General features: G+C 42.4%; 1 protein-coding gene across 1 annotated transcript in view; it reads right to left on the bottom strand.

The window, feature by feature from the left end:
• Positions 1–22,655, bottom strand: part of LOC149322922 (constitutive coactivator of PPAR-gamma-like protein 2) — a 42,016-nt gene that overhangs the window by 7,165 nt on the left and 12,196 nt on the right. Inside the window, exons 2-14 of the mRNA XM_089484792.1 lie at positions 16,566–16,812; positions 14,661–14,743; positions 13,212–13,340; positions 12,694–12,796; positions 11,622–11,707; positions 10,206–10,525; positions 9,648–9,936; positions 9,382–9,553; positions 6,871–7,120; positions 6,161–6,275; positions 3,585–3,794; positions 2,317–2,518; positions 1,476–1,614 (exon numbers count right to left, since the gene is read on the bottom strand). Of these exons, the coding sequence (XP_089340918.1) occupies positions 1,476–1,614; positions 2,317–2,518; positions 3,585–3,794; positions 6,161–6,275; positions 6,871–7,120; positions 9,382–9,553; positions 9,648–9,936; positions 10,206–10,525; positions 11,622–11,707; positions 12,694–12,796; positions 13,212–13,340; positions 14,661–14,743; positions 16,566–16,812 (2,345 nt within the window). The remainder of the gene's footprint in view (positions 1–1,475; positions 1,615–2,316; positions 2,519–3,584; positions 3,795–6,160; positions 6,276–6,870; positions 7,121–9,381; positions 9,554–9,647; positions 9,937–10,205; positions 10,526–11,621; positions 11,708–12,693; positions 12,797–13,211; positions 13,341–14,660; positions 14,744–16,565; positions 16,813–22,655) is intronic.

The following is a 22,655-nucleotide window of genomic DNA, read 5'->3' as shown; positions in this document are numbered from 1 at the left end:
GGAAAGAACAATGTAACTTCACTAAAGAGTGCATGAATTTTTTCCCTCATCCCTTCCAACTGCTTCTTCTTTATGCATTTTGTCTTTTAGATTTTAAGTATTCAGATAGAAACTTTTTTTTCTTATTAATAATATTACGATCAAGTTAACAGGATACACTTTTAAAGCTTATGACCAATTCTTTCTCTGTCTGAACTGAGGCATTCATATAGAGGGAATAACTTGGTGCACTTAACATTTAGAGTTTTAAAACAGCAGTTAGCTCTATCTGATTAATCAATGCGGCAATATTTTAATAAGTGTAATTAAGACTATTTTGGCTCCAGGGTGTTAGACAACTATAAAAAAAGAATGAAAAATGAAAAATATATTGCACACTGTCAGGGAAAAGTAGACTGTGTTAATAAACTGTAGATTCTCAAACTGTTTTTCAACTCTCAAAAGGTTGATTTAAATATAGTTGGCCATCATTATCCACAGGTATTTTATCCATGGATTTAAGCATCCAAGGCTTGAAAATATTCCCCAAAAAGTATGAATTCCAAATAGCAAACCTTGATCTTCCATTTTATATAAGAGACACCATTTTGCTATGTCATTGTATTTAATGCGATTTGAACATCTACAAATTTTGTTATCCATGGGGGGTCTTGGACCAAACCCCAGCAGATAACAGAGACCTACTGTATAACTGACTTATCGGCTAGCTGGTTAAAATGCAAATTAAATCAGCTTTAAAGTTTAAATCGCTTGACAGCTTAAATCTACTTAAGTAAGCCACACCACTTTTAGGTTACTTTTAAGTGTATGCATATCTATCAGAAGAAAGTACTACTGTACTAAATTCAATGGGATTTACTCCCAGTTAAGTTTGTACACATCTGCAAGCTTAAGTATGTTTAATTTGCTCCAGGCTTACAATGAAAAAGAGAGGAAAAATAGACAGGAAGGAAAAACCAGAACAGAAAAGTAGGCTGTTTAAGTAAGAATAAAAACAGAGAGGCAGGTGATTCCTGTTAAGAATGGGTGGCAGTGGTAGTTTACCCATACCTGGATGGCTCCTTCCTACTAACTTTCCACAAACTGGGTTTACATGTAAGTGTAATATGCAAATTGCTGCCGATTTTCACACAATGTCATCAGTGTTTAATTGTGTACATCTATTCACCCTCCCCTGCCAAAAATGCACAGCCATGTGAATACATGCAAAGCAGATGGATAGCCACATCTGATAATGCACAGGCTTGTAGATATTCCAGGTAAAAACTGTGAAGGCTTTTGTTGGCAGAGTTTGTGGAGTTTTTCCACCGTGCCCCTACAAACAGCCCAAACTCCTTCAAATCATGTGTGGTGGTGGGATCCCATTCTATTTGAACAGAATGAAGAATATATTAATTATGTAGATAAACCCTGAGAGAGCCTGTTTGTAACAATAACTATGTGAAGGAACCACTTCACTTTCCAGTACTACTTACCCTTTCCCTGGACCTCCAACTGACACTACTTGCATGCCAAAGGAGCCCTGCCCCCGGGAGGGCCTGCTTCCGGCCCACTGGCCCACCACCATCCCAGCAATCTCCAGTTTGCCCCCTTGTGGAGGGATAGGATGGAGCCCTAGAAGAAGGGAATATACTATAAGAGACAAAAGTGGAAAGGCTGGAGAAAAGGTGACACCTGATTTGATCAGCTGGCTATAGAGCTCTAGGTCCCATGTTTGCTGGTTGAAAACAGAGGGCATAAAATGTTCACTTCACTGTGTGTGTTCCTGAGGAGCAGGCACACATTTGCTGATTACAAAGATTCTATGTGCTCATGTGTACATCTGTGTTTGCTTACCAACACAAATACATAAGCATGTATGGAAGTACATCATGTTTTCTGCAGGTGAAGAAATACTTGAGTAGATGACTCTCCTTAAATAAACTTTAAAAGTGGAGGTGGCTCAGCTGGAACTCACAAGTGATTAGTGCCTTAATTTTTTAAGTGAATTAAAATCCTTAACACCTAAATCCAGTTGCTTGTCCCAATTAGAGAACCTCATTGAATCAACGCTATAAGGGTTGGACTTTTTCTGCAATATATTTAATGTGTCTAAAGGGGGACAAGCAGGTAGATTCAGGCCCAAGAAGTCATTTGTACTACAGTATAGCAGTATACTGATCATTACAGAGGTTTTAATCAGTTGTTGTTGACTGCTTGGAATGTACTTTTACAAACAGAAAAGAGAGATATGAATAAGATGAAATACATACTTCAAAAATAAATTATTAATGAAACTAAGAAACAGTAAAGACAACTGGGGACCTGGCCACCTACCTGTGAAGCCTCTGGTCCTTCCAGGGCCTGGCGGCTGAACAGAACCAATAGTGCGAGGATACAGAGGCATTGGGTAAAAGGGTGGGGCCATAGAGGATACAAAGGGTGGAGGTGGGAGCAGTGGTGGTGGGGCCTGGCGGTTGAGGTTGATGCCTTCCAAAATGCTCTGCCTCATCTTCTCCACTTTGGACACCTGCTCGGTCTGATCACGGAGTAAAAGGAAGAGAGAAATAACCGAACAAGGATTTGGTGGTGTTCTGGGAGTATCAATCGAAGCAGTGCATCATTGGCCCTCCTGTCACTGCAGTTAACACTGCAGAATATTTTAAGAACAAATAGTAGTGTAAGAATATTGGGGCAACAGGGACTTGATACAACCTGGGCAGGGATGCCAACAGTGAACAATAGGCAAGTTATTCCAACAATGTAACATTAAGAGGGCTGTGATCCAGAAAGCATTAAGTGCTTTAACTTTCCTGCTAAAATCAATGTGATTTAACTGTACTTACCTTCAGTTATGTGGGTTGTTTTTTTTTTAATTAAAACAATTAAACTTGTTTTTGAGAGGGTAAGTGAACAGGCTGATACTACTTTTGTTCCAAGACTTAGTCAGGGGACTGGGTCAGGCAGAGTGGTGGTACTGCAGGTTGCATTTGTGCCTGCAGTCTTAACAAAAAGCCAATTCAGATATTGAGTATTGCTTAGGGGGTAAAGAAGAAAACTGAAGACGTATGATATTGGATAGCAGCAGCTGGCATAGTTTTTCTTCTTGCCAAGAAACAGTAGTAGTTTAAGGATGCCAAACTTTAGCAGCAACGCTCTTTGAAGCCCCAATCTCCTCTGGATTTCAGCCACAGCTTGTTCTAGGAGGGGTGAGTATATGTTTGCATGTGTGTGTGCAAAATGAAGATTTGGGATCCTACTTTGAGCACAGAAACAACTAGGCATGCCACCAAAATCAAAGACTGCTGCAAGACTAGCAACTAGGGCTGATGCCACACTGCAGAAAAAAAGTAGTTTGACTTTAACTTCTGTGACTCAATGTTATGGAATTTAGATTTGTAGTATTGTGAGATATTTAGCCTTCCCCATCAGGAAGCTTTGGTGCCCCCACCAAACTACAAGCCCCAGAACTCCATAGCATTGAACCACAGCAGTTAAAGTGGTGTCAAACTGCTTTATTTCTTGCAGTATAGCAGCAGCCTAAGACAGGGGCAGGAGCACCGATCACCACACGCCCATTCTCTTTCTGGAATGCAGGCACTTACCTGTCCATCACAGAGGTCTAAGAGCGGTGCCTTCTCCCGTGTGGCTTTGATCAGCTTGCTCTGGAAAAGCTTCCCATCAAAGTAGATCCACGGGCAGCAATGCTCCCAGGGGACAGGCTGTCCACAAGCATCATTGGCAAAGAGGGCTGTGTCCACCCCACTCATAAATAGAGCAGCCAGCTGAACACCTCTAGGATCCAGTTTCTCAATCTATAAAAGAAGCAACATTCACTGGCCCTCGAGAAGCTCTTATTATTATTAACTGTCCCCCACTTTTGTCCTTCATGCCTTAGTTAAATGCACTCTAGCCTAAGAGCCTATGGGCATTTACAACATAATGATAGCAGTGCTTAGAGTAGGCAGTAATTGGGAGTAAGCTCTGGATACAGGCCAAGGCACCTGTTATAACCTTCTAACACAACAGAACCAGAGCTACTTGTAGCAGTGGCAGAAACAGGAGGGTAAAAGAACAGGACCATCAGAAGTGACCCTTGTACCATTTAATCAGGCCCTGATCCCACCAACACCATATACAAGAGGTAGGCAATTTTTGGCAAGTTGGAAGGAGTGGGGCCTATGGTCAAAGCAAGCCCACCTGGCTTCACAGGGAACATTTAGCACATGAAATAGAGGCACATGAAAAAAATGGTTAAGGCAAAGATCTCAGTTTCATCAGATGTCGGTCTTCATCTCCCTGAGGTCACTCTGTTCCTTTCCAGTGACTCTGTATCACCTGGTTACTTTGAATATATAGTAAGCCCGCGCCATACATGGGCTCATTATAGGCAGCTTCCAGCTTACACAGAAGCCGCCGGGAGGTTGAGAGAATGGCGTGTGTGCCCATGGCATGAGCCCCATTATATGTAATGGGCTTGAGTATACACACTTTTTGCCTTACGCTGGGGGTCCGGAACAGATCCCCCACATAACGCAAGGGCAGACCGTATTTTTTAAAAAAACACACTTAAACATCCTTCTATCTGGCCCATTTTTAAAGAAGAGGTAGAATAAGTGTAGATACCTCTCACTATGCACAAAGCGTAGGGAGCACCGACAACCTGTCCACTCAACACTTGGAATGAAGAGGCAGAATTCTATTCAGAGCAGATGGTATGATTTGGGCTCTTTTGTGTTTTTCTTTAACAAAATTGGCTCAGACCTTTAGGAGAACGATGCCCATCTCCAAAATATACAAGGCTTATATTGTTGTTGTGAACCTTCAAGTCATTTCTGACTTATGCTGACTCTTAAGACAAACCAATCATGGGGTTTTCCTGGCAAGTTTCTTCAAATGGGGCTTGCCACAGCCATCCTCTGAGGATGAGAGAGTTTGACTTGCCCAAGGTCATCCAGTGTGTTTCAAGGCTAAGCGGGGATTTGAACTCTGGTCTACAGAGTCATAGTGTAACTCTCAAACCACCACATCACACTGGCACTCTTATTTATACTTAGTTTATACTACTACTTCCAACAAAACCCCTAAATATTATGCTAGCACTTCAGGTCTGCTAGGTTTCACTAACACTTTTCACTGAGTCCCCATCTTTAAAGGTGTAAGCAATCCAACCTTATTTACACAGATTAGCTTTGTATGTGTATGCCTGAAAGTATTAGGTCTCATTCTCAGAAGTGGTAAACCAATTTCAGGGCTATACCACTTCAGATAGTAGGAGGGTTTCTCATGACTGAATAGTTATTTTTTATTAAAATATTTACATCCTCTCCCATATCATGGGAGCCTGGGGTGATGTACAAAAAAAAATCACTTCAACAGCTCAAAAACAATTAAGGACAATAGACAATAATGTAAACAGACTAAAAGCATATTATATAACTTAACAGATTAAAAACCAGTTTAAAGCCAGGTAAAATACATTTTAAAAAATTAAAAATCACATACAAATTTTAAATGAAATCAATTTGGTTCAAAAGCTTCAGTGAAAAGTCATGTTTTTGCTTGGCAGTGTAATAACACCAATGTTGGTGCCAAAATGATGAGCTGTTGGTGCCTCTAATGGGAGGGTATTTTATAAAAGGGCTGTCATGGCAGAAAAGGACCTCTCCTACTATACTGCCCCCAATAGTGAGGGGCAAAGGAAGGCACCTTCACAGAAAAATGTCAGGGAGAAAATCAATGTATAGGCTAGATTCCAGCTGCAAGAACCATTCTTGCCACCTGAAAAACCGTAATTTAGAATGTGCAAGGAACAATTTTGCATGAGCATGCATTCAGTCATGTTAGCCCCCACTTGAATGGTATTGCCCCTTACTGCCATTTGTCAGAGGAACGCCTAAGTCAAACAGAAGTTGTTTTGAGGAATTCAAAACTTTGGAGTAGTCATGGGGGAGAAAAACACTAAGTGCAGTGTGGTAGCAAGAGAGGTGGGATGGGTGAGGTAAAGGCAGCAGGGGTGCATGGGAGGGTGCATCCATGACAAAGCCCTATCACATTTATACAGATAAGAACAGGATACACGATCTTCCTTTGCTCAGTCCTTTAGTTCTTAGTTAGGGACCTCCTCAAGACCCCCTTTAAGTACAAGTAATGCAGAGCTCAAATCCAACCACAACCCTACCTTCAGTTCTTGAAGCTGATCAGGCTCATATAGCTGAGCAGAAACAGCCTGGGCCAGGAAGGCATCCAACTCATGTCTGTGCAGGATCCGTCCCCCTGGCCACTGGATCATGTATCTTTTTTAGAAAAAGGGAGAGAGGAGTTAGAGGGGGGAAAAAGAACAGCATCTGCTTTGTTGGAAACTCAGAAACAAAAGTGCTTCTTGTACAGTACAGTAATTTAAGCCTGAAGCCAGGGAATTATACAAGTACAGCTTCATACTCTCAACAGCCACCACTTCTTGACTGGCAAAACAGCCATTCTGAATGTGTGCCTTGGTGGATGGTCAGGTTCATACTCATCACACTGTTAAATATCAGAAAAAAAACTTCTCACTCCAAAGTCAGAATAACCAGCAAGCCTGGCTAATTCTACTTTTGACAATGAAAAAGGGGGAAACCAACCAACAAACCTAACAATAATAGAGCACAACTCCAGCTGAAGCCTTTAAGCTTCAAAAAGAACCAGTTTCCCCAGATGGACTATCTCATTCACAAACATCCTCCCTCCCACCTTTCCACCTCTGACACACTTTTGGAACTGAACGTTCCTGGGATCTTCAGTATACATCTCTCAATATTCTCATTAACACACACACTATCATCATATTCCCATACTCTTTTGGCATTATGTGCTCTGCCTCCCCTTCCTTGCCATACCCATCCCACTCACCGTAGCACACAGCACATAAGCAGCAGATGTGTAGGGACATTGGCAGGGTTGAGCATGCCAGGCGTGTCTGATTTCATGCAGGCCAGGAAGGCTCTCATGCGTCGGTTCTTGTCTTCCACAGCTTTGCCCAGCCATAGCTTCTTGAGGTTGGGGCAGGTCCATTCTCGAAAGGCAAGGGCTGAGACCAGCTCTGGAGTCTGTGGTGATTTCCCCTTGTATGCTGACCATTCCTTGATGATAACAGGATGAGCTGTGCAAGAAAGGACAAAGCCCACAGGATCAGAAAGATAAATCACTTCCATGAGTTGACAGGAGTAGGAGCAACACAGCTTAGATATGCTGGATTCCTCCCACCTGTCTATTCAAGAGAGGGCCAAGCTATTTAGCAAACATGTACTACAACTCAAGTGGTACAAACTACAGTGCGCCCTTCTTTTACGCGGGGGATCCGTTCCTGATGTTAGGAATCATTTTGTAACTGATGCATTGGAGCCATGTTACAATGAAAGATGGGAGAACAAGGAGGAGTATAGGCATGTGCCACTGGTAGTGCCCATAATCCAGATGATGGCCTGCTGTGTTCTGCACTAAGAAGATCTGAACTGGCTTGTGTCTGAGAAGAAAGAGACTGTAGGATTTGGGTGGAAAGGTCAATAACCATTTATTCAGTGGAACAGCGAGTTTAATTGCTTGAGACTTTTGCTGCACTGGGCCTTTTTCTGAATGGCTTTGTATGTATTATTGGTGGGAGAATGTTTGAAGAATTACATTTGGCCTCACTTTGCTCTGACTCACAGATTACTGAACTGTAGCTCACATAGGAAAATCTATGGTGCAGCCACATTCTGAATGCCACTACAGTGTACAATTCTGGCTGTCCTATCTTTAAAAGCCTCTCACAAGAGCTAGAAGAAGGCACACTGAAGCAATTTCTGAATGAGGTGAAGCTAAAGATGTTCTTTTAAGCAAGAAAAAAAGATGAATGCAGGGATCATTACAGAAGTTTATCAAACAATGCATGAGAAAAAGAAGTTCTTCCATCTGTTGTAATACTAGAGTTCAGGCTCGTCAGAAGATGTGTATAAAAGGCAGCTGGTTTATGATGTGTACTGCTTCAAGAACTGGTGATGACCACTGGCGTAAATGGCATTAAAAGAAGATTAGACAAATTTTCTAAGAAGGATACATTGAGGACTAAAAATGATGAGAATTCAATGATGACAATTCAATGGTCTACTATGTTCAAAGGCACCATATTGCTGATGATTCGTGGCTAGCGAGGAATAGGTTGGGATGCCTATTGTTCTCATACTCTGCCTGTAAAATGCACCCAGATGACTCCAGTGGGAAGTAGAACATTGGACTGAATTGGTCTCTACTCTGATTCATCAAGGAGGTTTTTATATCAGATTAATTCAGTGCATGGAAGAGTTATGTTACTGGGCTATAAGCCCCAGTCTAACCATGCTCACTGGGGGATAGAAGATCTAGAAACTGTAGTCTAAAGAGGTAATGTTTGCAAACCTTAAATATGTAAAATGAAGAAAGTGTGCAAAACAAGGAATTTTACTTTATTCCACATAATATATTTTAATAGAAAAAGAAAACAAAGCTGGGTGATCTAAGCATTTGAGTTCTCCTTTAATGATCCTCAAGTTATATTTGCTATTGCCAATACCTTTCCTTAGCATTTTTCTCTAAAATAAAAAGGGATGAAATGCAGGATTATCATGATACCAATTCCACACCTGCATGACACAATCGCAGCCCAAATGACCACAATGGAGCCCTGTTTCCACTGTTTTGGATAAATTAAAGAACCATGAGTCAGGGTCAATTCAAAGGCAGTCAACAACAACAAACTATCTGGCTTGCTCAAAACAAATACAGAGATCCCTTTCACACTACACAATTGTAATGCTTTGATCCGACTTTAACTTCCATGGCAACATCCAATGGAACGCTGGGATTTCCACTGAAGGAAAGCCATTTACAATCCCCAGGCAGGGAGTTCTTCTTCTGGTGCCCCTGACCAAACTTCAAACCCGAGGATCCCACAGGAGGCAGCCACAGCAGTTGAAATGGAATAACAGTGCTGTAACTGTGCAGTGGAAAGAGACCCTGAGCAATATAAGATGTCAGCTGCCAGAGAATATTCAAGTCCCAGGGAACTTCCCAGGTGCACTCTGGGAAACCTAACACCTACACCTAAGAATCACAGGACTGCAAATACAGTCAGTCTTCTTTATCCACAGATTCCTTATCAACAGATTCAACTTTCCATGGCTTGAAAATATTTTTAAAATATATCATTTGCAAATAGCAAACCTTGATTTTGCCATTTTATATCAGATACTTTATTTTACAAACCCATTGTATATAATGCGATTTGAACGTCTACGGATTTGGTATCCATGGGGGGGGGGGTGTGTCCTAGAACCAAACCCCAATGGCTAACAAGGGCCCACCATAATAAGCACACACTTGCTTGAGACTGAAGAGGCCACCTACTTTCCACAGGGATGCGCTTGCGCACAGCCAAGCGTTCCAGCCGTCGCTGAGTCTCAGCCACACTGAAGAGGACGCCATACACATACTGCCGGGCAGCCCGAAAAAGGACTGTTGCAGGGGGCAGTTCTGTATTGCACTCATCTTCGATGCACACAGGGATCTTAATTTCACCCTGGAACAGAGAGTTGGGAAATGAGAGAATCTCCAGCAGTCCAGCTTTCCAAAACTTCTAGATTCCCCATGAGGACCCACTGCCCCATTCTCACCTTGGTGAGGACATGGTAAATGAAAGGGTACATAAGCCCCCGTCGATGCCTGTGCTCAGCCACGCGAAGCACCTCGGGGGCAACTGGTGGCAGGGGTGGGGTGGTGATGTCCATGTGGTTTCGGGTCGCCATGGAGAGTAGCGAGGGGATGTGGGCTTCAGTAGACCCACTCAAGTTCCTTTCCGGATTGCTGCTGCCCCCTGGCGGCTGTCCCCAGCCTTGACTCATCATCTTATCACCCCCAGGATCTTCCCAGCCAGATTTACGAGGCCCTGTTTCAGACACGTGACTGGAGAAAGAAGAAAGGGAAATGCTAGTAGTTCCACATCTCAATGAAAGCTGTAACACCTGCACTCCCTTCCTCGTCCTTGCCCCCCACCCACAGGGGATCAGGGATCCTAAGAATCCTGGCTCTTCCATTCCCTTAATGCTACACTCAACTAGGTTCCTCTCCTTTCCTAGAGGCAAGGAACAGCAGATCTGGAGCCTGGTCACTCTTCTATTGCTGACACCCCAGAGATGATCTTGGTGATCTCAGGACCATCTCAACCTACTCACTTGGAGTTGGCTCCATTATGTTCTTCTCCATCAGATGAGGAGGAAGGCGAAGAGCCAGGGCCAGATGATGGGGAAGGTTTGGAGCTCAAGTGGTGGTTGGCGAACTTGGCATGAGAGTTGTCGTAAGATACAGACCAGTTGTTGTAGTGTCCACCCTTCAGGGAAGGGTCTTCGTGAAAGGGGGCAGAAGCATCTGTCAGGCCATGCGGTGAAAAGAGAAAGCTGGAGCCAGGGCCAGGAAGAAATGATGAGTGGGTGGCAACACCGCCATGTGGCCCTGGTGGCTGATACGGCATCTTTGGCCCCATCTGGGGTGCAAACTGGAATTGGAAGATAAGTAGGGGGAAAGTACTTATGGACTACCACTAAGCTTGAGGAAGTCAGACTTCAGTAGCGGAATATCTAATTTGAATTTAGAAGACCCCAGATTCATTTCCTGGCATATCCAATTAAAAACACGGACATCGTGTAACTGGAAAGATCTCTGCTTGAAACCATGGAGAGCTGCTAATAATTAGAGCAGACACCACAGGGTTAGGTTTGGACCAGTACTCTAAATGAGCACAAGGCACTGTAAAAGCCTTTTGGCTGGAAGAAGTGAATCAGAGAGCTGCACGCACTCCCACGGGAAAGCCCATCCAGTCCTTTCACGCCTAAGATTTGTACTCCAAGTTTATCCCCAAGAGTTAGACAGTTGGTTTACCCATAAAGGAGCCAAGATTTCCATGACAGTAAAGTTTATAAGATACCATTTTCCACATGGCTATCATAGAGCCGTAGAACATAAGAAGAACTCTGGGTTTGGCTGGAATTATACAGCATCATCAATTTAAATGGACAGTAATGAGAAGAGAGGGAATTCCTATATAATTTTTGAATGTTTACCTGCAAACAGAACTAGAATCTTGCATAGCAAGAAGGTGCAGGTGCACCCTTTGCCCAATTTAGCCTGCCTACTGCAAATGCATAGTTGGTTTTTCCTGAAGGCACAATGATATGGCAGAATTCTCACTGTACCACTTCAAACTCACTACAGGTTACAGGGAGAGGGTGTCAAATTTTTCAGCATTTATGCAATAATCTAGAGAAACATTTAGTGAATGCTGGCTCCAAAATATTCAGTTTGTTATATGGAAGGGGACTTTTTACATGGCAGGATCATTCAAAAATCCCCCCCTCACATATACACCTGCTGTCTGAAGTCATGCAGTCAAGAATTCCAACAACCTCAATCTGCATAGCATACAGAACGGAGCTCTTTGTGGTGATCTGAGTAGGTGTAACAAGCAACAGTCCCTTGACTACCCTGATGAGTAGTAAAGAAGTCCTGCTATTAATGTATCCATCACAAACACAGCCATGGCCAAGTTATTATTTCAAATTCAGTTTCATCTTAAAGCAAATCTGGGCACTTACCATGGCCTTCCCAGAAGGGAGTGGTACCATTGGATTGCGGTTCATAGGTGCTGCCCCTCCAAAATGGTTTGGCCCAAAGGCTGAGACTGAAACACAAAAGTGTTACCTTATTATACAAAATAAATTATCCCAGTATGCCCTTGCCGGGACCATTAAAGGGATGAGTGGGGGAATACTGCCAGTGCACAAGCTGGTTAAAGTGAGAAGTGGATGATAAAACGGTTTGGAGAGAAGGTATGAATGGCTGTTATATTTTGGGGCTCTAATATATAATCATTCCTGCAATTCTCAAACCTGTGATTTCTAGACTTTTGATTCTTTGCATGAATCTTCAAACTTCATTATACCAGTTACAAGCTTGCACCTTCTGGATTGCCCTCTCCCCTGGTATTTGGTGTGCCTGTGTGCCTTGTTTCAATTGATGATTATTCTAAATGACTCTTATTTAATGTTTTACATTTTACTGTTGTAAATGGATTTTCCTTTTTTGTTCATCTCTTTGAAACAGCTTTACATAATGAAATGAAATAAATTAATAACTAATATTTGGGGTACTTGGCTGTGGAACCCCTGAGCAGTGAGGCAGAGTAGTTCTCAATCTCTGCCTTTCCACATTATTTGGATTTCAAATCCTACAAGTCCCAGCCAGTATGGCTAATTCTGTGGGATTCCAGGAGTGGAATGTGAAATATCTGGCGGACCACAGGTTGTGAAACATGGTCTAAGGTGAGTTTTTAAGTTCACAAAGAACAACAGTAAGGCCTGAGGGAAGCTTCATATGAAATGGAGACTGATAATGAATTGCCAGTAACCATACTGAAGAACCACTGATAAACTGTCTTTTGAACCTTGGACACTAAAGAAGCTTGCTCCAAACTTAGCCACACTGCTACTAATAGGCACCAAAGCCCTCTTTGGGCCAGAAGGTGGTAACTCTAGAGTTAAGTCCAGACTTGACCTCTCGTAGCAGAGGGCGCTGTAGAGTATCAGGCAGGGCCTCACCTTCTTGGACAGCGGGAGAAAACACGGTTGAGAGAGAGGTGAAGTTGACCAGCGTCGCCTGGATACTCACGAACATACGGGGATTGGCCCATTTGTGTAGGGGGTGCCTTCGTGGCTACTGAATAATATTCTACAGCCTTCTTGAAACGCTCAATTTTATCCTCGGTCCTGGACTGGGAAGAAATCAGAAGAAGGAAGGAAGGAAGTGATGGGTAGAGACAGGTGTGCAGTCATCTGCAGATATAGAATTCAGTGTGGAAATCTTTACTATGGGTGGCTGTATGAATTCTCAAGCCAACCACCTAGACAGAAACAGGGTGCCATAATGTTATGGGAATTCCAGTTATAGGGGAAAGTGCAGAGACTATCATGAAATAAAAGTTAGTCAACTTTTTTGACACTAGCAGGCCTGAAATCGAAGTCCAGGCTCCATCTGCCACATTTGTCCACCATCACTATTGTGGATTCTTCTTTCTCCTCAAGCATACTATTCCACCAGTATGACTAGTATGACTAGGCCTGATACCATCATAGCCCTGTCTCTCAAGACAAATGAAACTTAAACCTACACCATAGATCCCATCTCACCTGGGAGTGCTTGAAGACATCTCTCCCGATCACATCCAGGTTTGAGGGATTTTTGATGGAGCTAACATACTCAGACACAGCCTTGATGACAACATCACAGGGTGGCAGGACCAGCTGGTGGGCACGCACCTAGAAGCCAGTGCAGAAAGAACTTAAGGAAAAACCTAGACAGATGCAAACAGCACTAAGGCAGTCTCTCTACTCTCAATGGTAAACAACTTTTTATCAGAGAGTTCCTGAGAGGAGGAAACAGGTCAATGCCCATCACCTACCCTGTGGAACAACAGGATGTCCTGCAACCACAGACATCAACTCCCTCGACACACTTCTCTAGTGAAGAGCCACATACTGCTTCTTCCCTGCAGTAACTCAAGTCACAGATGAGTCACTGCTTTTCTTCTCTAGCTTTTCATTAGAAGTCTTCCAGCCATACAAAGCTGTGGCAGTAGTACAAAAAGAAAGGGGGGGGGGGGGAGGAAAATCATCCTGTATTCTATTCCATGTTGGGACACCCAAGAACCATTTCTTAGGTGTAGTCCATCCCCAATGTATCTCAACAGCTCTTTCAGAGCAAATTCCTGAATCCCAGGGTTGTGTTGTTGTTGTGTCAGTTCTAAGACAAATTCTCCTCCTGGCAATAGTTTTTGGGGTTTTTTTGGGGGCTATGAGGCCATGTTCTAGAAGTTTTTTTCCTGATGTTTCGCCATGCACAGGGAAGCCATTGACATCCATGAACACCTGGACAACTTCAACGGGAAAGAAGAAACCCTGAAAGTCAACCAAGCTTGGCTACTTGTCCTGAAAAACATCAAAATCAAGACCCAGCCCAAGGTGAGGGGGGTTTCTCGGCAGACAATGGATTATTAATCAAATAGACACCCTGAGACTTTGCCATTCGACAACAGAACAGTACACAGATTAACATGCAAATCACTCCCCCTAAACCAACAGTATATATACCCCATTCTCTTCCATGCCAGCCACATCTGTTGGCGAAACGTCAGGAAAAACTTTTCTAGAACATGGCCTCATAGCCCAAAAAACCCACAAAAAACTATGGATGCCAACCATGAAAGCCTTTGACTTCAACTACTCCTGTGACTTTTTGGGGGGGAATTGAGAATGGTGTGCTGAGTCCAATGCAGCTAACCCCACTAACACCTCTCTAATCACTAGGACCCACCACTTTCACAGAACTGGCCACAGCTTTAGGATAACACCTCTCCTCACTCTCCAGAAACACATTTCCCATTAGAAGCCCTCCTAAGAGCTGGGGTTTAACAAGTGTGGAATACTGTTTCCCAGCTGCCACCACCCCACCAGTGTCTTCTCCTCAAAACACCACTCAACTGGTTCCTCTCCCACAGGGCGACGCCATTGCAGCCCTTTCAAAACAGGGTTTCCTGCCTTGCTGTCTTCCAGACAGGACAAGGGGAGTGAGAGCACTACCTTAAGCGAAGCCAGTGGGTGGTCTGGTCCAAGCAGGCTCCAGTGGAAGGCAGCCAGATCCTCGTCCGGAAGGATGTGGTTCCCTGAGAGTGAGGAGGGCATGGTACTAGAAGAGTTGCCAATCAACAACAATGGGATCCAAACCCTTTCTAGTACTGAAATTATGTGCATTTCTAAACAGTGACACAATTCTTCAAATGCTATTCTGGTTGCAGGGACAAAACACTAGCTCATGATCCCAATTAAAAGGATCTCACCTTGGAGAGCTGCTACCAGTCAAAATAGACAACACTAGGCCAGATGATCTGGCTCAATCATGCTCTGATTCAGAGTCTGGAACAGTTCCTTTTTGAACTACAGCTCTGCAGAACCCCAGTGGGCAAGGACACTGGGTGATTCTGGGAACTGTAGTTCATGAAAGGAACTTTTCCAGACTGCTTTGATGCACAAGCTCTCTTCACATGATCTTTCAATGTCCTTCTCCTGTGTTCATGTTAGCAAACATTCTCCATTCTTTATACCTATCCTAATAATCTCTTCTTTTTTCTCCCAGAGGCACGAGTTACTGCACATACTTATTTTGAGCAAAACCCTGCATGGAGGAAGTGGCAAATTTTAAAAAAGGATTCAGCATATGGAGTACTACATAATCTTCCTGCAGCTCAATAGACCATCATGAGATCCCTGAGCTGAGATCTGTTTCAGGGCCTCTTTTAGCCTGTGGAAGACCCCAACCCCAACCCTCTTTTTGTTTATTTTACTAGGTAAATACACTCCAGAAGATAGTCTTGACCCTTCACATGTATTACAGATTGAGTATCCCTTATCCAGAATTCTGAAACCCACAATACTCCAAAACCCAAAATTGTCCACATGGGTGGTTGAGATAAGTAACTCCCTTGCATTATGATGGTTCAATGTATACAAACTTTGTTTCATGCACAAAATTATTTAAAACATTGTGTATAAAATTACCTTTAGACTATGTGTATGAGATATATACAAAACACAAAAGAATTTCATGTTTAGACTTGGGTCCCATCTCCAAGATATCTCATTATGCATATACAAATATTCCAAAATTCAGTCTCATCCAAAATCCAAAGTACTTCTGGTCCCAAGAATTTCAGATAAGGGAGATTCAACCTGTACTGTCAATAAACATTTTCCAGTAAAAACATAAGACAGACATACAGGTCCCTATGAAAAGCGATTTCATTTCCTAAAAACAAAACAAAAAGAACCAAGCATCAAGTGATCCTACACATATCCCTTGGGAATAGCTCTAAAAGCAGCTGACATTTCATGGATAAAATTAAGCAGTCTTTTCCCAATGATAGAGACTCCCAGGCTATACTGCAGTACCTCAGAGAAATAGCTTTTGAGCATTCCCATTGCTCATTTTAAAATCAAGGGACAGAATTATGATAGTAAATGGCATATATCCTGCTGTTCTACTCCTGCTGATACAGTTTGCCCTTTCTTTATGCGGGGGATCCGTTCCGGACTCCCCCACCTTAAAACAAATACCACCTATGCTCGAACCCCATTTAAATGAATGGGGCTCATGCATGCGGCGGCACACACCCCATTCATCCCTATGGAACGCGCCACCCCTTCTCCCCGCGCAGCTTTCAGCATATGCTGAAAGCTGTGTAAAGCGCGCCTTCATATGATGCGGATGCACTGTATTAGTATCTCTCTCTCTTTACTTACAATGGTTCTGTGAGATGGTTTAGCTCAAGGGAAGGGGGGGGGGAGAGAGAGAGACTTGCTTATGGCTTTCCAACAAGCTTTATTTCTGAAATGGAACGTGGACCTACACCTCTGACAATTTTGCATTCTCTCTCTCTGTCTCTCTTTCTCTCTCGCACGCACATGCACACACACAAAGTTTTTACTGACCTAGCAAGGCAGCAAAGATGGGAAAGCTGCTCAGCTTGAGGCCCAGCTGCTTGGCCACCTCTTGCATGAGAAACTGATTGGTGGTGAGGTTCTTGCCATTCCAACTTAGTTTGAGAGCATGGGAGCTGTAATATGAGGGTATGTTGCAGAGGGCAAATTCCGAGTCATGGGCAATCAGCCCGTGGAAGCCATTCTCCCGGAAGAAGGACACAACCTCCTGATGATGATCCTCCAAGGTCTGAAACACCTAAAAGGAGAGACACTGATGAGCACAAAGACAGACAGTAAAGCTATTGGCTTTAACATAATATTCTCTGTTAAGACAGGAGTAATAAATTCACAGACATCACCCCCAGCTATTTATCTGTGTATAGAAGTTGCTCACTGCCCTCAAGATGTAAAGGTTGGTACTAGCATGTCTAATGTGTCTTTAAAAGAAAACATGTAGAGATCATGTATTTCAAAGGCATGCTGCTTTGCAAGTTCTGGTTACAGTTAATCCCAATTTGTGTTCAACTCAGTGGGCCAGTCCACATGTAATGTACTAAACCAGGATTCAATGTTATATGCATGAACCTCTGAAAGCCACGCCTAAACCTTGAGTTCATCTCTCCCATCCAGCTAGTCTCCTCTTATGAATTTGAGAGAAGGGCTACTGTTGAACTGGCTTTCATTTCCCCCAATTCATGGCTTGCTATTAGATAGAAACCACAAATTGTGGCTTAGTTTGCTCAACAAGCCACAAAACAAGCCAGGGCTCACTGCTGTTTGCTTGCATTAAGAGTCAGTTTAGAGCCACAATTCCTGGGAAAATGCAATTCAAAAAAATCCCTCCTTGCTGTACAGGAAGGAGAAAGGAGAGGCTCATAAACCTAATGCTAAATCCTGACTTGGTTTTACAAGCAAATATGACCATTTCAGACAAAACTCTAGCCATGGCGAGTGATAAAGAGGTAATTATATTGGTAGAGAGGGAAGCAATAGGTACGTAAATCAAATCGGGAAGTGGGAGTACATGGCTAAGAAGCCTTTGCTAAACTCTCAACTAAGTCTAGGAGATTGAAAAAATCTACCTATTTGAGGTCTACATATTCATTTTTTTGCCCTATGGTAGTTTCATCTCATATATTTCTATAGTCAAGATCAAATGCAACAACAGTGTATAAAACAGATGTATAAAATATATTTTTCCTTCCGTTCCTCCATAGAATGTATCAAACATAAAGCATACGATTTACTTTCACGCATGTATTAAGGATTGGAGGTGGGAAGAGGAAGTGGGAAGAGAACCCTAGAAAGCTATTGTGATTAACAGCAAAGCATGGAAAACATGACTATTTATAAGTCATGTTTTCATATATCTATACCAGGAAAGATTCTAGAGCAGATCATTAAACAGAGAGTCTGTGAACATCTAGAAAGTAATGCCATAATCACAAAAGTCAACATGGGTTTCAGAGAAAGAAGTCATACCAGAGAAATCTAATCTCTTTTTTTGATAAAATTACCAGCTTGGTAAATGAAGGGAATGCTGTGGATATAGTATATCTTGATTTCAGTAAGGCCTTTGACAAGGTTCCCCATGACATTCTTGCAAAAAACTAGTGAAATGTGGGCTAGACAAGGTAACTGTTAGATGGATTTGTAATTGGTTGGCCAGCCGAACCCAAAGGGTGCTCAACAATGGCTCCTTTTCATCCTGGAGAGAAGTGACCAGTGGGGTCCCACAGAGCTCTGTTCTGGGCCCAGTGCTATTCAACATCTTTATCAATGACTTGGATTAAATAATTGGGGGCATACTTATCAAATTTGCAGATGACATCAAACTAGGAGTAGCAGCTAATACCCCAGAGGACAGGATCAAAATTCAAAATGACCTGAACAGAAGTTATTTTGGGCCAAAGCTAACAAAATGAAATTCAACACGGAGAAATGCAGAGTACTGCACTTAGGGCGGAAAAATGAAATGCACAGATATAGGATGGGTGACACCTGGCTGAACGAAACTACGTGTGAAAAGGATCTGGGAGTCCAAGAACACCACAAATTGAACATGAGTCAACAGTGCGATGCGGCAGCTAACAAGGCCAATGCGATTTTATGCTGCATCAAGAGAAGTAATAGTGCCACTCTATTCTTCTCTGGTCAGGCCCCACCTGGAATATTGCGTCCAGTTCTGAGCGCCACAATTCAAAAAGGACATTGAGAAACTGGAGCTTGTCCAAAGGAGGGCGACTAAAATGGTGAAGGGTCTGGAAACCAAGCCCTATGAGGAACGCCTTAGGGAGCTGGGGATGTTTAGCCTGGAGAAAAGAAGGTTAAGAGGTGATATGATAGCCCTGTTTAAATATTTGAAGGGATGTCATATTGGCCTGTTACAGACAGGCCAAAATAAAGCTGCTTCGAGTCACTTTGGAGGTATGGTATTTCAATGATGCATGCGTCCTAAGAGTCCAAAAGCCGCACCAAAGCTGCACTCCAGTCCTTAGAACTGGAGTGTGGCTTTGGTGCAGCTTTTGGACTCTTAGGACGCATGCATCATTGAAATACCATAACTCCAAAGTGACTCGAAGCAGCTTTATTTTGGCCTGTCTGTAACAGGCCATTGAGGAGGGAGCAAGCTTGTTTTCTGCTGCTCCAGAGACTAGGACCCAGAGCAATGGATGCAAGCTCCAGGAAAAGAGATTCCACCTCAACATTAGGAGGAACTTCCTGACAGTAAGGGCTGTTCGACAGTGGAACACACTGCTCCCTCGGAATGCAATGGAGTCTCCTTCCTTAGAGGTCTTCAAACGGAGGCTGGATGGCCATCTGTCGGGGATGCTTTGATTGAGATTTCCTGCATGGCAGGGGGTTGGACTGGATGATCCTTGGGGTCTCTTCCAACTCTATGATTCTAAATGCAACATAAAAGATCAGTTTTGGTTTATCTGAGAAACTGCAAGCTCCAAAAGAATCTTACTATCCAACATTTTATCATTAAAGTAACTGGTCCTATCAGGGATTTTAAAGGCTTCATTTTCACCTAGGAAGAAAACAATTGCCTCTTTAGTCATTCAATGGGAAACAAACAGTTACTGTTACATGAGAAGAAAATACAGCTGGCTCTTCATATCCATGGATTTTTTATCCACGGATTCAACCATCCACAGCTTGAAAATATTTTAAAAATATCTAAATTCCAAAAAGCACATCTTGATTTTGCCATTTTATATAAGGGGCACCATTTTACTATGCCATTGTTTTTAATGGGACTTGAGCATCTATGGATTTGGAAGGTCCTGGAACCAAATCCCAGTGGATACCAAGGACCCACTGTATAGTATCAGAGTTGGGAATAATGTAGTCCACATCCATATGTAGCCCTTGGGTTCTCCAAGTACCCCAAAATCCTGCCAAGAACCCCAATTATATTTGGCTAGGGAAAACACGTTTTTCAGCCAACGCACAGGGCCAGATTTCGCATGAAAAGTCTGTTTCAGGAGCTCCCACCCTGAAATGGGGAGGGGGGAGTCCCCAAAGTGAAAGAACGTGGGTTCCAGTTGCTCCACATTACAGCAAATTACAGATATGGTGGTATGATGCAGCCCACAAGGATCTCAGAAGAGCCCAAAATGGCTATGGCCCTGCTACAAATACCATCTATTATCACCTCCTCAGATGATGAAACTGGGTTTTAATCTTCCACCCTTTTAAGTCACTACCTTGTCTATCTGTCAGGAAGAGATGGGGAATGTTTGGTCCGCACTCTCTTCCCATTGGCAATGCCAGCCAAGGGTGATGAGAGTTGCAGGCCAAAGATATATGGAGGATGAAAATTTCCCCATCTGCCTTGAAAGTTAAAAGACACTGTTTCTACCAAGAGGGTGAATGGGCTTTGTGTATACAGTTCAGGGATGGTTGCCAGGGGAGCATTTTCAGAGTGCAGGAATGACTCACTTTGCTTATCTTGTATCTATCTTTATTATTAGGGGACTAGACAAATTGATGGAGGCAATGCTTATCAGTTACTATTAGCAGGTTCATCTCAAATACTTCTGGAATTCATAAATATGATGCCTCTGTACATCGGGATGGGAGGGTGGGTTGGTGGATAGATATGGGGACAAGACTGTGTGGTGACAAGCATCTGACTACAGAGATCTTGGTCTGATCTGTCAAGGGCACTTTACTGAAGTAATGAGTTTCCTTCTAACTCTTCTACTCTACAAGGATTTGACTTCACTGAAACAGAAATCAGATACAGTATGCCTCTCTGTTCCTCTTCCCTATCAAAACATTCTATTACCCCAATCATTTATGTCCTCCCAGCATTTCTACACTGATGGACTATTTTTATTGAAAATAATAAGTAAACTTCAATATTTTTCTGCTTATTTAATTTTCTTGGGGCTCTTAAATCATCATTTGTTGTTGCTATGTGCCTTCAAATGATGGCAACCATAAAGTGAACCTATCATGGTGTTTGTTTTTTTTTGTTTTGTTATGGAATGCTGGGATTTGTAGTTTTGTGAAATATTTAGCCTTCTCCTTCAGAGAGAACAAACTACACCTCCCAGAATTCTATAGCATTGAACCAAGGCAGTTAAAGCAGTGTCAAACTGCATTATTTCTGCAGTGCAAATGCAGCTTTAGTAAGGAATTTATTGGGAAGGAGAAATATTACACTGTTTATGAGCCCCCAACTCTCTACATGTTTTCAATCTCTGACATTTTGTATCCACACAATGATTGCTTCCAGATATTTTAAGAGTCCTACTCTCCCCCATTCACACACCAGGGCTGGCCCAAGATGTTTTACCCGCTCAAGGATAAGATGATCTCTTTTTTGTTCAAGGAACAAAAGCAAACTGGAGTGGAAGTTGAATTTTACAGTACATTGAAGACTGAAGATGGAGGTTATCATCCAATACACCTAAGGCCAGCAAAGTAGTATGAGGGATAAAGGACAGGCCCTCTGTCTCCCCAAAAGAAGGAAATGGCTGGGGTATGCCACCGTTGTCCTACTCACCCAGCATCTGCTCCCCAAGGGGTCTTTTTGTACATGCATATTTTAAAACTGTATTTCCAAATATGTCAATCACAGTGTCAAAAACATAAAAACAGATACATAACAGAGAGAGTGGTTCATTTACTAAGCAAGGCTGTATCTGAAGCTCATCTGTTTCAGGTCAGCTGCTTATTCTATCCCAGCTGATCACCATGTCTTTGCTTGCCAATTTACCTTCGGCCTCAGGAGGCTGTATACAGCTATTTTGAAAAATTAGCTAAAATACAGTATTTTCCATCTGCAACCAGACATAGGGTACCACAGGTGATAGGCAACCTGTTCATCACTAAGGGCAATGGCTAATTTAATATATTTTACATATAAACAACAGGATTCAAACTGTGTTTTTATGAGGGTGAAAATAAACTACGTAATACCCAAGATGTCAGAGGCATACTGGAATTATTCTACCGCATAGGGACTCACAAATCATTACACTTTTATTTTTTTTGAAAGGTTAAATAAAGAGTTAACAAAGTGCAATGGAAATAAATTGATTATTGCCGGAGATTTCAATGGAGTCCTGAAACCTAAGAGAGACAGACAATCTAAAAGAAAAATTAAGGACAACCAGGGAAGATTACCAAAGGCATGTTTCGAGATGATAGAGGAAAATAAACTTATAGATGTATGGTCTCATTTATATGAAAAAAAAAAGGATTTACTTTTCAGTCAGACTCTAATAACTCTCTCTCCAGAATAGATTTATTTTTAGTTACTGGAAATATATTGTTAAGAATAGAAAAAATGGATATAGCGCCGAGGTGGCTGTCTGACCACAACTTAATAGAATTAATATTGAAAATTCCCACAGAAAGGCAACAATGGTATTGGAGGTTAAATGATAAATTAATTAAAGATGAGAAATATAAAGAAAGCATGAAGCAAGAAATAAAACTTTTCTTTAAAGAAAATCTATCTACAGAAGTACATAGTAAAACAGTGTGGGATGCGTTTAAATCTGTGATACGAGGTCTTTTGATAAAAAGGGGTGCAGAAATAAAAAGACAAAAACAAAAATTAGAGGAGGAGGACAAACA

Source organism: Sceloporus occidentalis, unplaced genomic scaffold (genome assembly GCF_023333645.1).
Source record: "Sceloporus occidentalis isolate IW3139 unplaced genomic scaffold, rSceOcc1.0.p SCAF_1, whole genome shotgun sequence".
Taxonomy (NCBI): Eukaryota; Metazoa; Chordata; class Lepidosauria; order Squamata; family Phrynosomatidae; genus Sceloporus; species Sceloporus occidentalis.
This window is presented reverse-complemented; position numbering and strand designations above follow the sequence as displayed.